The sequence below is a fragment of the Nicrophorus vespilloides genome, unplaced genomic scaffold (genome assembly GCF_001412225.1).
Source record: "Nicrophorus vespilloides isolate i.1.1-1 unplaced genomic scaffold, Nicve_v1.0, whole genome shotgun sequence".
NCBI classification, from domain to species: domain Eukaryota; kingdom Metazoa; phylum Arthropoda; class Insecta; order Coleoptera; family Silphidae; genus Nicrophorus; species Nicrophorus vespilloides.
In genome coordinates, this window is record NW_017097132.1 from 1 (window position 1) to 12,692 (window position 12,692).

At 34.0% G+C, this 12,692-nt stretch overlaps 4 protein-coding genes across 4 annotated transcripts; 3 read left to right on the plus strand and 1 right to left on the minus strand.

Annotated features, from left to right (window-relative positions):
- Nucleotides 1–218: 218 nt before the first annotated feature.
- On the minus strand, nucleotides 219–4,336 carry LOC108559049 (structural maintenance of chromosomes protein 5; the record flags this gene model as incomplete). Its single annotated transcript, XM_017916178.1, is given in 10 exon segments — nucleotides 219–681; nucleotides 741–1,649; nucleotides 1,709–1,891; nucleotides 1,948–2,141; nucleotides 2,197–2,566; nucleotides 2,621–2,907; nucleotides 2,970–3,177; nucleotides 3,238–3,894; nucleotides 3,951–4,092; nucleotides 4,157–4,336. Coding segments are annotated over 10 exon segments (3,114 nt in total). The 5' UTR covers nucleotides 4,210–4,336.
- A 160-nt stretch (nucleotides 4,337–4,496) lies between these two features.
- On the plus strand, nucleotides 4,497–5,341 carry LOC108559051 (39S ribosomal protein L54, mitochondrial). The gene is made up of 2 exons (XM_017916180.1): nucleotides 4,497–4,670; nucleotides 4,727–5,341. The coding sequence occupies exons 1-2, from the start codon at nucleotides 4,571–4,573 to the stop codon at nucleotides 5,041–5,043; spliced, it is 417 nt and encodes a 138-aa protein (XP_017771669.1). The 5' UTR covers nucleotides 4,497–4,570; the 3' UTR covers nucleotides 5,044–5,341.
- A 34-nt stretch (nucleotides 5,342–5,375) lies between these two features.
- On the plus strand, nucleotides 5,376–8,144 carry LOC108559050 (leucine-rich repeat-containing protein 49). The gene is made up of 7 exons (XM_017916179.1): nucleotides 5,376–5,836; nucleotides 5,886–6,164; nucleotides 6,229–6,837; nucleotides 6,891–7,156; nucleotides 7,217–7,590; nucleotides 7,644–7,877; nucleotides 7,928–8,144. The coding sequence occupies exons 1-7, from the start codon at nucleotides 5,379–5,381 to the stop codon at nucleotides 8,120–8,122; spliced, it is 2,415 nt and encodes an 804-aa protein (XP_017771668.1). The 5' UTR covers nucleotides 5,376–5,378; the 3' UTR covers nucleotides 8,123–8,144.
- Nucleotides 8,145–8,437: 293 nt separating this feature from the next.
- LOC108559047 (protein AATF-like) lies at nucleotides 8,438–9,929 on the plus strand. Its single transcript, XM_017916177.1, has one exon. It carries the CDS (start codon nucleotides 8,521–8,523, stop codon nucleotides 9,865–9,867), a length of 1,347 nt encoding a protein of 448 aa, XP_017771666.1. The 5' UTR covers nucleotides 8,438–8,520; the 3' UTR covers nucleotides 9,868–9,929.
- The last annotated feature ends 2,763 nt before the right edge of the window (nucleotides 9,930–12,692 follow it).

Consider the following 12,692-nt stretch of genomic DNA (forward strand, 5'->3'; position numbering starts at 1 on the left):
TAAGAGCACAGGAATGTATCTATACTTTAGCAGATATTTGGAAAATTGCTCACTGCTACTAATATTCGCGCCTCCCCTTAGACTAGTTCACGCCTCCCCAGGGAGGCGCGCCTCACAGTTTGGAAAACGCTGCTTTAGATGTACTATGTAGCACCGTAGATCACGGCAGACTTTTTAGTAGCACCATAGCAGTTTTGCAGTTGGCTATAGGTCACAGCATTTTCAACCTTTTGTTTATTGCACGGTGATGATGATCTTAAACGTGGATTATATTTATTTTGTGCTTTAGATCAGCGTTTCCCTTGAGAATCACTGCTTTAGACGACGATTGCGTTTAATTCATGGTAACACATTTATTAATCTATTAAAAATAAACTTAACTGTTATAAATACATATTATACATAAATTGAAACACTTATAATTCAAACAAATGTATCATTTTTTTTTTTGTCAGCATTTGCGAAAATTCGTGTCAATTTTCAACAGCACAATGGTTATTAAACAGTAAGGCACATCAATTAATTGAATCTGCACAATAACAATGATATTCAATATGACTTGCATATGTATCAAACTAACTGTGGTTGTACTTTATTCCATTGATTCTGCTCGCAAACGAACGGACCATTATGAACGAAATGTATTTTCATCGATTCGACGAATTTTAACTTCGGAATGAGCTAGAAATATGAAGTCAATATTATATTCAAATCAATTAAATTTCCAATTAATAGATTACCTTCGGTGTGATTAAAAAATACTGCGACGTTCCTGGTTGGCTCGTTATGTCGACAAGCAAATTGAAAATTCTCCGCTCGTTGTCAACATCCATGCCTTGATTAATCTCATCGACGCAACGGAAAGGAACTGAAGTCAACTCTTGCAAAGACAACATGTACGTTGCTGTAGCAACCGCCCTTTCACCACCACTTTGTGTCACCGTGTTCAATTCCTGCAGCGGCTCCCCATCGCGATACGTCACCTTAATACTGATCCCGTACTTTTCGTAATCGTTTCCGTTCTCGCCCTTATACAAGCTCACTTCTCCGGAACAACCCATATGCTCAAATGCGGAACTGAACCGTTCATTGATCTGACCAATCAGATAGTTCAACGGCTCAAGCCATTCATTCTCCATCGTCGCCAATCGCTCATCAGTGTTCTGCACCTTACGCAAATCAATCTCGACGTTTGCCTCCAACTTTTCAATTGCGCTAACTCTAGCCTCGTACTCTTGCATCTCGATGTCGTCCGCCGAATTAATCATGCAATCCAATTTAGATTCCAACGTCTCTCTTTCCTCGTGCAAAGCTTCCAAATCATTCGATAACTTATCGTAATCATCTCTGAACTCATTGAATTCCTCATCGTCCACATGCCAACCATTTGAAGCCTGCTTAGCAATAACCAAAGCTTCTTCGCTCTTGCGCAACAACATTTCGGAATCTTTCTTCAACGTCCGGAAATTTTCCAAGGCTTCGGCAACTGCATTCCTCATATCAATCATTTGCTCCTCCAACCATGCAACGTCTTTCCTGCACACGGTTACACTCAGCCCAGAAATCTTATACTCAACCAATTGTTGCATATAACTCTTATAACCGTCCTTCAATTCGTCGAGTATCGAAAATAAAGTGCCTTTCAATTGCTGCAACACACAATCATAAATAATTTGTAAACATAACATTTGTAAAATAATATACGTACATTAATTTTGTGCTGATACATTTGTTCAATTTCTTCCTTCGTTTTCGTATTTTTCTGTAATTCTTTTAACTTTCCTTCGAGTATACGAATTTTCCCATCGATATTTTCGACTTGCTGCTTTTGTGTCCGCAGTTTATGTTGACTCTCCTTGATCCGATTAATTTGATGATTTACATCGTTTATCTGAAATATCCACATGTGATTAATACATAATACTAAAATTTAAATTAAGAACTCACCTTCTCTTCCAATTTTTGGATTTGCACAGCGAAATCATCGCACTGCTTCTTCGTCTGACCCATTTGATTCTCCAGCAAATCTTTTTTCTGTATGTTCAACGTTATGGAAAACGTGCCATCAGATTTGATCTCGTTCTGTCTTGTGCTCTTCTCTCCTGTATATCTTGAATAGGATATGGAGATTCTGGATGTGCCTACAAACATTATTAATTGCATTATTTATTTCTAATATAGTCTCGTTCAACTAACCGCTGAAGAAAGTGGTAATTTGCTTGGGTAATGCATTGAAGTTACTTATGTTTTCTCCGACTGGTATAGAGTGCAAATGGTATGTTTTACACAAGTATTTTTTAATAACGTCGGGAGCTGAAAATAACGATATCACGTACGAATGAAAACCGTATCTGGTTAAATGTTCGATTGGAATCGGTGCCTCCATTTGACTATTTGATCTGTCTATGCTCGAATGCAACACGTTTACGCTCAATTTTTGAGACATTCTTAAATGACGAATAAGCAAATTCATGTCCTCGACTTCCGTACAAACAAAAGCCACTTTATCTTTCAAAGATATCGATCTCTCTACGTATAGAGCGTTTTTAGGCTCCAATACGTTCAGCTAGAAGAAAAAGAAAATTAGGTAAATACAACTTATAACATTTACAAAACTTACTTCAAGTATCATAGGTTCATAGACTTCCCCTTTAAATAAATGTTTATTGTCCCTCAACCACAATGTCCCTTTATACGCATCCTGATCCAATCTATGAAGACTTTCCAACCTTTGGTTTTTTACGTTTTCCAACTTTCCTAATTCAACATGCATATTCTTATAAATATTTTTCTTTCTATCCTTTAATTCAGTCAATTCTTGTATCTTATCTCTAATAGTATTCACATTGTTTGTATAACTTTTAATGTCATTGTTCAATGAAAGCATTTTATTATTCATTACTTCCTCTGCAACATTAAAATTAATTTGATTAAAAAATATATCCAAAATGATAATAGTCCTAACATACCTCCTCCTAAAATAACAAGAACCTCAGCTTTATCATTATTTAATTGTTTCATTCTTAACTGGGCACCATCAATTTCCTTTTTCTTCTCATCCATCTCATTCAAATGGTTACTTTTCTCATCCTTTATCCTGGATAAAGAATTCTTCAGATTATTAACCTTTTCATTACTTTGATGAACTTGTAGCTCATCTCTCTTCAGAGAATTCTCCTAAAAATAATATTATGAAACATAACTGTAGAAATAATAATAATAATTAAAAATGTTTACAATATTTCGCTTTTTATTTTCAATTTCTCTCAGTTTCTCCTTTTGCTCTGAGACTTGTTCTTCTAATGGTATCATAGCTTCTTTTTTAGTATTTAATACATCCTTAGATTTATTTTGCAAATCCTTTACTCTAACATATTCATTCTTGCTATGGAAATGTAATAACCACTTTTCCTTGCGTTTTATACTATCCAGATGCTGCAAGGCCTTTTTCCTTTTATTGAATGTCCTTACTTTTGCTTCCACAGATACATTAATATCCTTCAGTTCCTGCAATTTTTGTTTGCTTTTGTCCAATCGCATTATGTCCTGTTTCTGCTGTTCATATTCCATTTTTAATTTTTCTTGTTTTTCAACTAAATCATCTCTGCATAGAGCAAGCTGTGTCTCCTTCAGCAGCTGCTGTTTGTTTAGTTTTGCAAAGTCAGCAACCCTATCCTGTGGAAGGAATTGGCACAGATTATCAACTTGTATTTGATACTTGCTGATGAATGTTAAGACATCCTTCTGTGATTTTGCTTCACCATTCAGCTCCCATGAACTTGCATTCAACTTATCAAAATGTCGTGTGACTGTGAAATTTTTCTGACCATTCTTGCCTTGCATCAGTAGTTTGATTGTTGCTTTCTCTTCATTATGCTTAACATATTCTGAAATCTGAAGAAATGCAGTTAATAATAATATACAGATTCAGCAAACTGATTCAAGTATACATTTTTCCCTCTGCCAACTGTCTTTGGACTACCACCCAAACCCAATATTATTGCAGCTACAATTGTTGATTTTCCAGTTCCATTTGGACCAATAAGCATATTTAAATTTGGTCCTGGATACAGTTCTGCATATGAATATGTGCTGAAAATTAAAAACGAAATGAAAATTATTTGAAGACAGCTTTAGGCAAATCACAAGTACTCACACAAAGTTTATCACGGTAACTTTCAGAAGAGCTCCACCTTGAAAACTGTTCATTTTAACACGTTAAATAGTAATAAACAATTGACCGCCAAAATACATTGACTACAACTCAAAACCAAACAACAGATCAAACAGATGCCAACACAATCAAACTATATAAACAAGATGAAGTTGCTCGTAAATTGAAATTGAATAAAGGCAAATAAATGCGAAAACGAAAATATACACAGAAACTGTTCGTATTTAACATATTAAACTTGATATCAACTATTGTAATTGATAATATGATTTATATAATTTGAACTACTAATGCATATTGGAACTACTGCAGTACACATTTTTCTTGGTTATGTAAGATAAACATAACCTATATACGTGTATTATTAATATCAGAAGTGATAACTTTAATTTGAAAATGAATATCAGTGCATTTACATTGTTCAGGCTAAGGCCGTTCTCTTTAAAATTCAATTTAAATTTTCCCTGCAATAATTATGCCAAAAAGGATTCTGGTGGTAAGTATTTCAATGTATAGTTTTCATTAACAATGATCTAACTTGAATCTTATTAGGTGTTAGTATGGTTGGAGGTGCTCTGAAAAAGAAGAAAATGGGAAAAATGGGTCCAGCAGTTGAGAAAAAAGTATTACCAGTTGAGACTGACCCCAAGAAACTTGTATCTATTGTCTGTGGCTCGAATATATTCAAAACTGGAGAAGATGTAAAAATCAGACCGATGGAAGAATACCCTGATTGGCTTTGGAATCTTCGCACAGGACCGGCCCCACCCTTAGAAGAATTGGATCCAGAATCTAAGCAATATTGGAGGAAATTAAAGAAATTAGCTATGAAGAGGAACAACAAATTGAGCCAGCTCAAACAATTTTAATAGAATAAAACTTAGAAGTAATTCAAGCAGTTTCTTTCATTTGCATATTGATTTTGTATATAGGTATATAAATATGTCACTTTCCTATTGATTTGTGGATTCAAACTAATACACTGTTTTGCCTGGAACATGAAACAGCACTGGTTACCATTGGCAACATAAATAAGGTGGCTTCATAGAGACTAGTGTACTAGAGCCAGTTTGTTCTAGTATGATGATGACTTTAAAACTGTTCATAACAATTTAAATGTTCTGTTACATCATATAAATGCCAATTAGCAGTAGTGCTGCTTCAGTTGTAAGTAGAATCCGGTAAAACATTGCAATTCAATTTGATGTTAATATTTCAGAAAAAGAAAAAAATATTGAAAATAAAAAGCAAAAATTTGGTGGCCGACGCAACAAAACAAAAGAAAAAAGAAAGACCCAGTACTTCCTATGTAGATCACAGCTCTTCAGACACCTCGAATTTTGATACCAATGTTAATTCAGTTTCACAACAGATATTCACTGATGGCTCGATTCAAGTTACTCGAACACAAGAGGAGAAAGATAAGAATCCTGATAAAATCTGTTTGGATAGGAAGGGACTGAACACCTTTCCAACAATAATTGCTGAAGATAGATTGAGATTGTTATCATGTCAGCACAATTTGATTAACAACTTGGTGAGTCTGCAAGTCCAAAAATTTCCAGTTCTGGTATTTTTGGACCTGTACAACAACCAAATTGATTCTATGAAAAATCTCATCTCATTGGAAACTTTGAGAGTACTATTAATAGGAAAGAACAGGTAAATATTTATTTGTCTTAATAGATTTGTTTATGGTTTTCAATTTTAGGATTAAGAAAATCGAAGGTTTGGAAAATCTAACGAAATTGGAAGTGTTGGATTTACATGGGAATCTGATCAATTCGGTGACGGGTTTGGAAACTTTATCGCAATTGCGTGTATTGAATTTGGCTGGGAATCAATTAAAATGTTTGCAAGCAACTGAAATGGGTGGATTGAAATCGCTGCAGGAGTTGAATTTGAGGAGGAATCATCTGAAGAGGTTGTCGGGATTACCGGAAATGTGCAATTTGCACAAAATATTTCTGAGCAATAACGAAATGCAATTGTGAGTATTTGATAAAAAAAGATATTTACAAAATCTTGTTTAATCTTTTGCAAATGTATTGTAGAATAGAAGATTTGAGTAACGTTATCAAATCGCCGAATATAATAGAAATATCGATTGAGAATAATCCAGTATTACTAAATAACGATTGCGTGCCGTTCCTGGTGTCGTATCTTCCGAAACTTGCGATTGTAAATAAAATGACAATAAACGAGCAGTTACGAAAAGCCTCCAATATTTGGAGGAGAAATAAAGAGACGTCGAATCCTCTATTTATGGATCTGACGGAGACGATTTCGAAGAACGTGAACAGGGAGGAAGCAATTTCGAACGCTAAAACGAATTGGGAACTGCTGAGGTCCCAAACAAAGCAAATAACTAGTAACGTCAGCGCCAAAGGGAAATCATCGAAAGTCAATCCAGATGCAGATATAATATTAACATCGTTATTGAAAAGTAAAGTTGCGGATCATAAGAAAAACGAACATGGTAAATGGTGCAAGCTTCCGCCAATTTTAGTCCCAATCATTAACAAAATACATGAAAAGAAAGAAAGCGTTTCAAGCGTTTGTCCGAACATCGACAGCACTAGTTCATTGCTATCAAGTAAATCGGATTCTGATAGCAGCAGTGATGAAGATATAGAAGAGATTAAGGAAATCATTGAAGCATAGTACGCCTTTATATTAATTCTAAATAATTGTACGTTAATTAAAGGAATTCCAGCAAACCGATTGAAGCGGTTCCAGTAAGTTCAACGCAACCTGACTCTACTTCCGCTGAATCCTCCAGTACTCTCTCTTCGAACATAAGCAGTACTTCCAGTAAATCTAACAGCGATAGAACAACAACCTCGTCGAAGAGAAATATCAAAAGCGCCGTCAACCACAGATTGGTTCATAGAGTAAACGCGTCAAGATCGGTATCTGCTAAAGCGAGGAAGAGCAATTCCAATTCAAATAACGCAACGCAAGTTCGAGATTGTGAACAAGGTAATAAATATCGTTATAATACTATTTCAATTTTTTTGTATAGTTAATTTTATATTTCAGGTGGAGATTATCTTGTGGAAATCTGCGGACAAAACTTGAACGTTTACGGGCAAGGTTCGTTGCATTTCTTGGACAAATCTTGGAATACGACGAAAGCCCACAGCGTTACCACAATTAACTTTAATTACGTCAACATCAATAACTTAGCTCCAATCTTAAGTAAAATCAAATCCAGATTCCCGAATGCCGATCAGTTTATCTTTAAAGAGACAAACATCGAGTTTATTGGGCAAATAAATATATTCGCTGAGATCCAAGGATTATCGTCACTTAAAATAACGACTGAAGGAAATCCGATTATTGAGAAAGATTGGAGAACCTACGCTATATACAGATTATCCCATTGGGGCCTTAAAATGTTAAATGATGAAGCTGTACGAGCATATAAGATATTTTAATAAACGAATGTAATGTTTTTCTCTTTCAGGTTTCCGAAAAAGATATCGAAAACGCGAACTTGCAATATCAAAGTCTGAGCGATCTCGTTTTGTGTGCTCTACCTGATATTTACCTGCAACCTCTTCTGACGAGATTGAGTATAAATATAGATGATTCTTCAGAGAATGTGAATCCCAAAGTATGGTTAATGTCTGCTGACGCTGCTTTAAGAAGCGTCGTTAGCAAAGAGGCTTTGCAATGGAAAAAGCAGGGTTCAGTCCAAGTAAATGATTTATTAATGAAAGTAACAGTTTGTTAACAATATTGTTTTAGGATGAACAAATCCAGAGGCAAAAGGCGCATACTTATATTAGCAAATTGTTAGACGAGGTTTGCAATTCTGCTAAGAAGCTGAGAATGCTGGACGAGAATTGGCCAAAGATTCTACATGAAATTGTACGAAACACACTCTTGGATTATTCGAATTTAGATTTGTACAAGAAGAGGAAACTATTAGAATTAATGTAAAATGTATTACTATGATTATCGTTCACTGCCAATTTGTAATTTAAAATAAAAACTTTAAGTATTTTAATATGTTAAATCTATGAATTAGCTGTGAAAAAGTTTAAAATTTGATTAATATGCAACCAATTTAACATAATTGTGGCTTCTCTATTTAGTATTAAATTTATTTTATTATTAGTTATTAAATGATATTTTCTTTTTATTGTATTTTATATGTTTGTCTTTAGTTATTGAAGTATTTTATGGCAATTTACTAGAAATCGATGAAATGTTTGTTGGATGAAAAATAAATATCTAACAGTTGGTGACAGTTGCTGTATAGATTGTTTGGCATGTGTTTCTTTTGATTTTTTCCTCATTTGAGGTTATTTTGTGTTTGGTGCTGGTTGTTATTAAAGATGAATAAGAAAAGTAAAGGAAAAGCATCGTTGTCGGAGAAAATCGCGAGTGTTTTAAACGCGACTCCAAGTAATTTTGAATCTGACAACGAATCGGAAGATGGAGCACCTTTGCCAGAGTTCGAAGAGAATGTGGAGATTCGGGAAGTTGAAGAATTCACGAGTAAAATTAGGAAGCAAAACGTAGACCTGCTGGATAAGGTTGATAGTAGGTATGCTGGCAAGAAGAGTTCAAGGAAAAAAGCAGAGTTTGAATCGGATGATGATGAGGATGTTGCCATGGAGGAAGATGATGAGTCTAGTCAAGATGAGGAAGAATCGGAGGCTGAAGAAGATGAATTTGGTGAAAGTGAAGAGGAATCTGAGGATGATGATAATTTTAAGCATTTAAATGATGTTGATAGCCCAGCGGAAATGTCTAAAGGTATACATGTAAGGAATCAATTGCATATTTGGGAGAAAATTTTGGAGATGCGGATACAAATGCAGAAGTGCATGTCAGCCGCAAATAAAATGCCACAGAAGGAAGTTTACAAAGAAATGAAATCTTCTGAGGAGTTTTCAAATAAAGTGGAGGAAACTCAGAAATCTGTAAGTTTGGTTTTGGGCAAATTACTGGATTTGCACAAAGTGTGCATAGCAAAGTTCCCAGAAAGCAAGAAGGTGTTGAAAGGAAAGGTTGAGGAGATTGTGAGTGATGAAGAGATTCCAAGTGATACTGAAGATGAGAAAGAGGAGTCTGAGGAAGAAGTTGATGAGCCTTTGAAGAAGAAACAGAAGTTAACTCCTGTAAAAGATATGGTGGACGTTTTTGAAAAGTATAAGCCATACAGAAATAATGTTATACAAAAGTGGAACGAAAAGACGAACATAGTTGTTGCGAAGAACGCTGGAACTCAGTCCGTTTTGAAGCAGATCGAACACAATCTGAGCGATCGTGAAAAGCTGATTAAGAGAACGCAAGTGAAGAGGACGGATTACAGAATACTCGGTAAGGAGATTCCTGAAAACGAGGAAGGGCAGATCAAGGATTCAGAAGATGCGAACATCTTCGATGACAACGATTTCTATCATCAGCTCCTTAGGGAGCTGATCGAGGTGAAATCCGCCGATCTGACGGATCCGGTTCAGTTGGGTCGTCAGTGGATCCAGTTGCAGAATCTTAGGAGTAAGATGAAGAAGAAAGTTGATACCAGAGCGACGAAGGGCAGGAAGATCCGGTACACCATTCACACGAAAATGGTCAACTTTATGGCTCCCATCGACGAACACGAGTGGACGGATGAGGCGAAGACGGAACTTTACAACTCGCTATTCGGGAAACGACAGATCTCCCATCAGATGTAATAAACCTCTAACTGTTATGATATTTCTGTTTGTTGAATAAAAATTTATTTTTAACGTTCCTACTTAATCGTGCTTAATCTTTCCAACTGAAATTATTTTATAGAGGAATTTCATTAAACTTAGTCATAATTTAAAATATATAAAAAGATATGATTAAAGAAGCGCTGCTATCGATTGGCGCGAATAAATAAACAAGAATGTGTAATAAATCAACAGGTCTTCGTCTCGAGGCACATGTGTGCTTCGATTATAGGAAACTGCTGTTGCGGGGATTTCGTAAACACGATTGTGTTATTCTCCTCTTACTTCCATTGAATTCAGACGTGTTCTTTATGCTTTAATATACTCGTCGTTTCGCTATCGAATCGATAATTAAGCTAAATTGTTCCGAACGAGCCTCTCTTGCTATGCTCTCTCTAATGGGATAAGCATACATCGAGAGAGCAGTGGGGAAACGAGATGTTTTTAAAACAACATTTTGTTTATATACAATTCATCTGATTTGTGGTCGTGTTAAAAAATCATCTCTGATATGAGTCTGACCCAAAAGGTCGCTATTTTGATACCTCTAAAAGGAATCAGACATACCAGAGCTCAGTATCCGCTGTAGAAGTCGCGCGATCGCATCCGCCGCGTCCACTACTCAGTTATCCTATTTTATTTTTTAAATTTATTTTCATATTATTCAATTACTTGTTTTCTTTTTTTTTGTATCAATCAAAGTTTACGAAACATCTCTGGAATTGTTACAATGGAATATTGGCGCGTGATGACCCAATATTAGATGAACGCTCGGTGAGTACGCTTCCCGTTTAATCGTCTTTTTAATTAGTCACATCATTCGTGCTCCTAATCTTATTACCTAATTTGAGTGAAAACATATTTACTTTAGCCATAGATTATTCGGACCGAACTTCTGTGTTCCGATAGATATCTCTATGTATATTGAAACTCATCATTTTAAATGAATTAAACAAAAAAGGTTACTTCTGTATCATAAACACTTTCCATCGAATTGCAACATGATACATCGACCTAATATATTCCAAAGTTGCTTAAAATTGACATCATCCTACTTGATGCTCACGGAATCAAAATTGATTTATTCTTTCGTCCCTAAAAATTATTGTTGCAATGAAAGGGTGACAAGGAGACATTAAATTACTTAATACTGACGGAATCAAATATCAGTGGTATTATGATTATGGAAAAGATCAAAATTCATTCTTCAAAAATAACACAAATTTTAGTGTATAATTGTCAAAATTACCTTAATTATCTTAAAAATAAGTAAACTCTCCCTAATAGAACCTATGGTCAATAGCCCTTTCTGACAGTTAATTATTTTTTATTTGTTTATGTTTATAAATACCTTACTTTTTATTCATTTTAATAAATATTATCAAGTAAGCTAAAGGAATTTAAAATAGTCATTAGATTACTTCATATTTACGAAATCAATTTTGATTATTCAAGTTGAATATGGAAAAGATTGATACTTTTATTGTCATATGTAACAATAACAAACTTGTTGTAAAATGAGCGTCTTTTTCTTGTAAGTCAAAAGACGCTTATTTTCAAAATCAAAATACTCGCATACTTTCAAGAGAAAAGAAAATATTGACCATTCTTTCTTCTGATTGAAATAAGAAAAAAATTAAAATTTGCCATTAAACTTACTTATTATGAATGTGTTAAATAAATTATTATATAGAAACGAATTAGGAAGAAAATGTTCTCAAAGTTTTGCAAATGCAATTTCACTCTTGAACATTCATCATTTATAGGTAGTCAACTATAACACGTTTGTGTACATATTGTAAATGTTCAATTAGTTTCGCTAAGTATTTCAAAGAAACATCTAAGGTTTATTTATTTAAAATATTGACACCGTTTCTTGTTTATTTAACTAAATTCTTATTGACATCTTTTGTAAAGTGCTGTCTGTGTCCGATCTCACGTACAAATGGCAGTTTTTTCTTTGAAAAAAACTAATATGATCGAAGCAAAGATTGAAGAAGTTAAAAGAAGACTATGTTGAGATTTAAATATACATTTTTCTGTTTTTTTTTATGTTTTCTTGGTTTCATGTCTATAATTATTTAAAACGGCGTTTCTCAACCTTTCTGCGTTGCGATTCAACATATTTCTTTGTAGTTGTGTGATCCAATCGTTAAAAGTATTACACCAGATCATCGCTTTGATATAAGGTTACAGCTTTTATTTCGCAACCCAATTTTTCAATGCATTAAGATGTAATCCAACCTATAGATTGAGAAACCCTAATGCAGACAAAAAAAAAATATTATTTTCATTCCTATATCAATTAGATGTGATTCCTAATTGCGAAATCATATTCTATGGAATTTAATACAATTAATATTAGTTCGCATAATTACTGTGAGCGTATTAATGTTTTTTTAAATTTAAATATTTTGATTGTCATCAATCAATAACATTGTATTAAAACAGATAAATATTAATATATTCAAGTGCAGAGCAAAAAAAATAAAAGATTTTAGGAGTCGATAGGTCGTAATAGGTCGAAATAGCTGTTAGCTTTTTAATCAACCAAAAACATTTGTGTTGCAAACTCAATATTTGGTGAGCAAACAACTTCTTCCTTTGGCTTCTTGTAAAAAGATATAGGAGAAAATACATATTTGATCTTTCTACTTTAGACAGTATATTAACTCTATTTTAAGAAATTAAGATATAAAATCTCATTCAATTAATTTTTTTCTTATGATTTCAATAACTTAGTGTAATACTTTAAATTGTGCGGTTTAGTTTCAAAATGAAAATATATACAGTCAAGTCTCTTT

Excerpts from the sequence above, each read along its gene's own strand:
- LOC108559047 (XM_017916177.1), top strand. The coding sequence starts at position 8,521 with ATGAATAAGAAAAGTAAAGGAAAAGCATCGTTGTCGGAGAAAATCGCG.
- LOC108559051 (XM_017916180.1), top strand. The coding sequence starts at position 4,571 with ATGAATATCAGTGCATTTACATTGTTCAGGCTAAGGCCGTTCTCTTTA. Across the intron at positions 4,671-4,726 it reads TGCCAAAAAGGATTCTGGTG|GTGTTAGTATGGTTGGAGGT; the intron begins GTAAGTATTTCA and ends GAATCTTATTAG.
- LOC108559050 (XM_017916179.1), top strand. The coding sequence starts at position 5,379 with ATGTTAATATTTCAGAAAAAGAAAAAAATATTGAAAATAAAAAGCAAA. Across the intron at positions 7,157-7,216 it reads AGTTCGAGATTGTGAACAAG|GTGGAGATTATCTTGTGGAA; the intron begins GTAATAAATATC and ends TTTATATTTCAG. Across the intron at positions 7,878-7,927 it reads AAAAGCAGGGTTCAGTCCAA|GATGAACAAATCCAGAGGCA; the intron begins GTAAATGATTTA and ends ATATTGTTTTAG.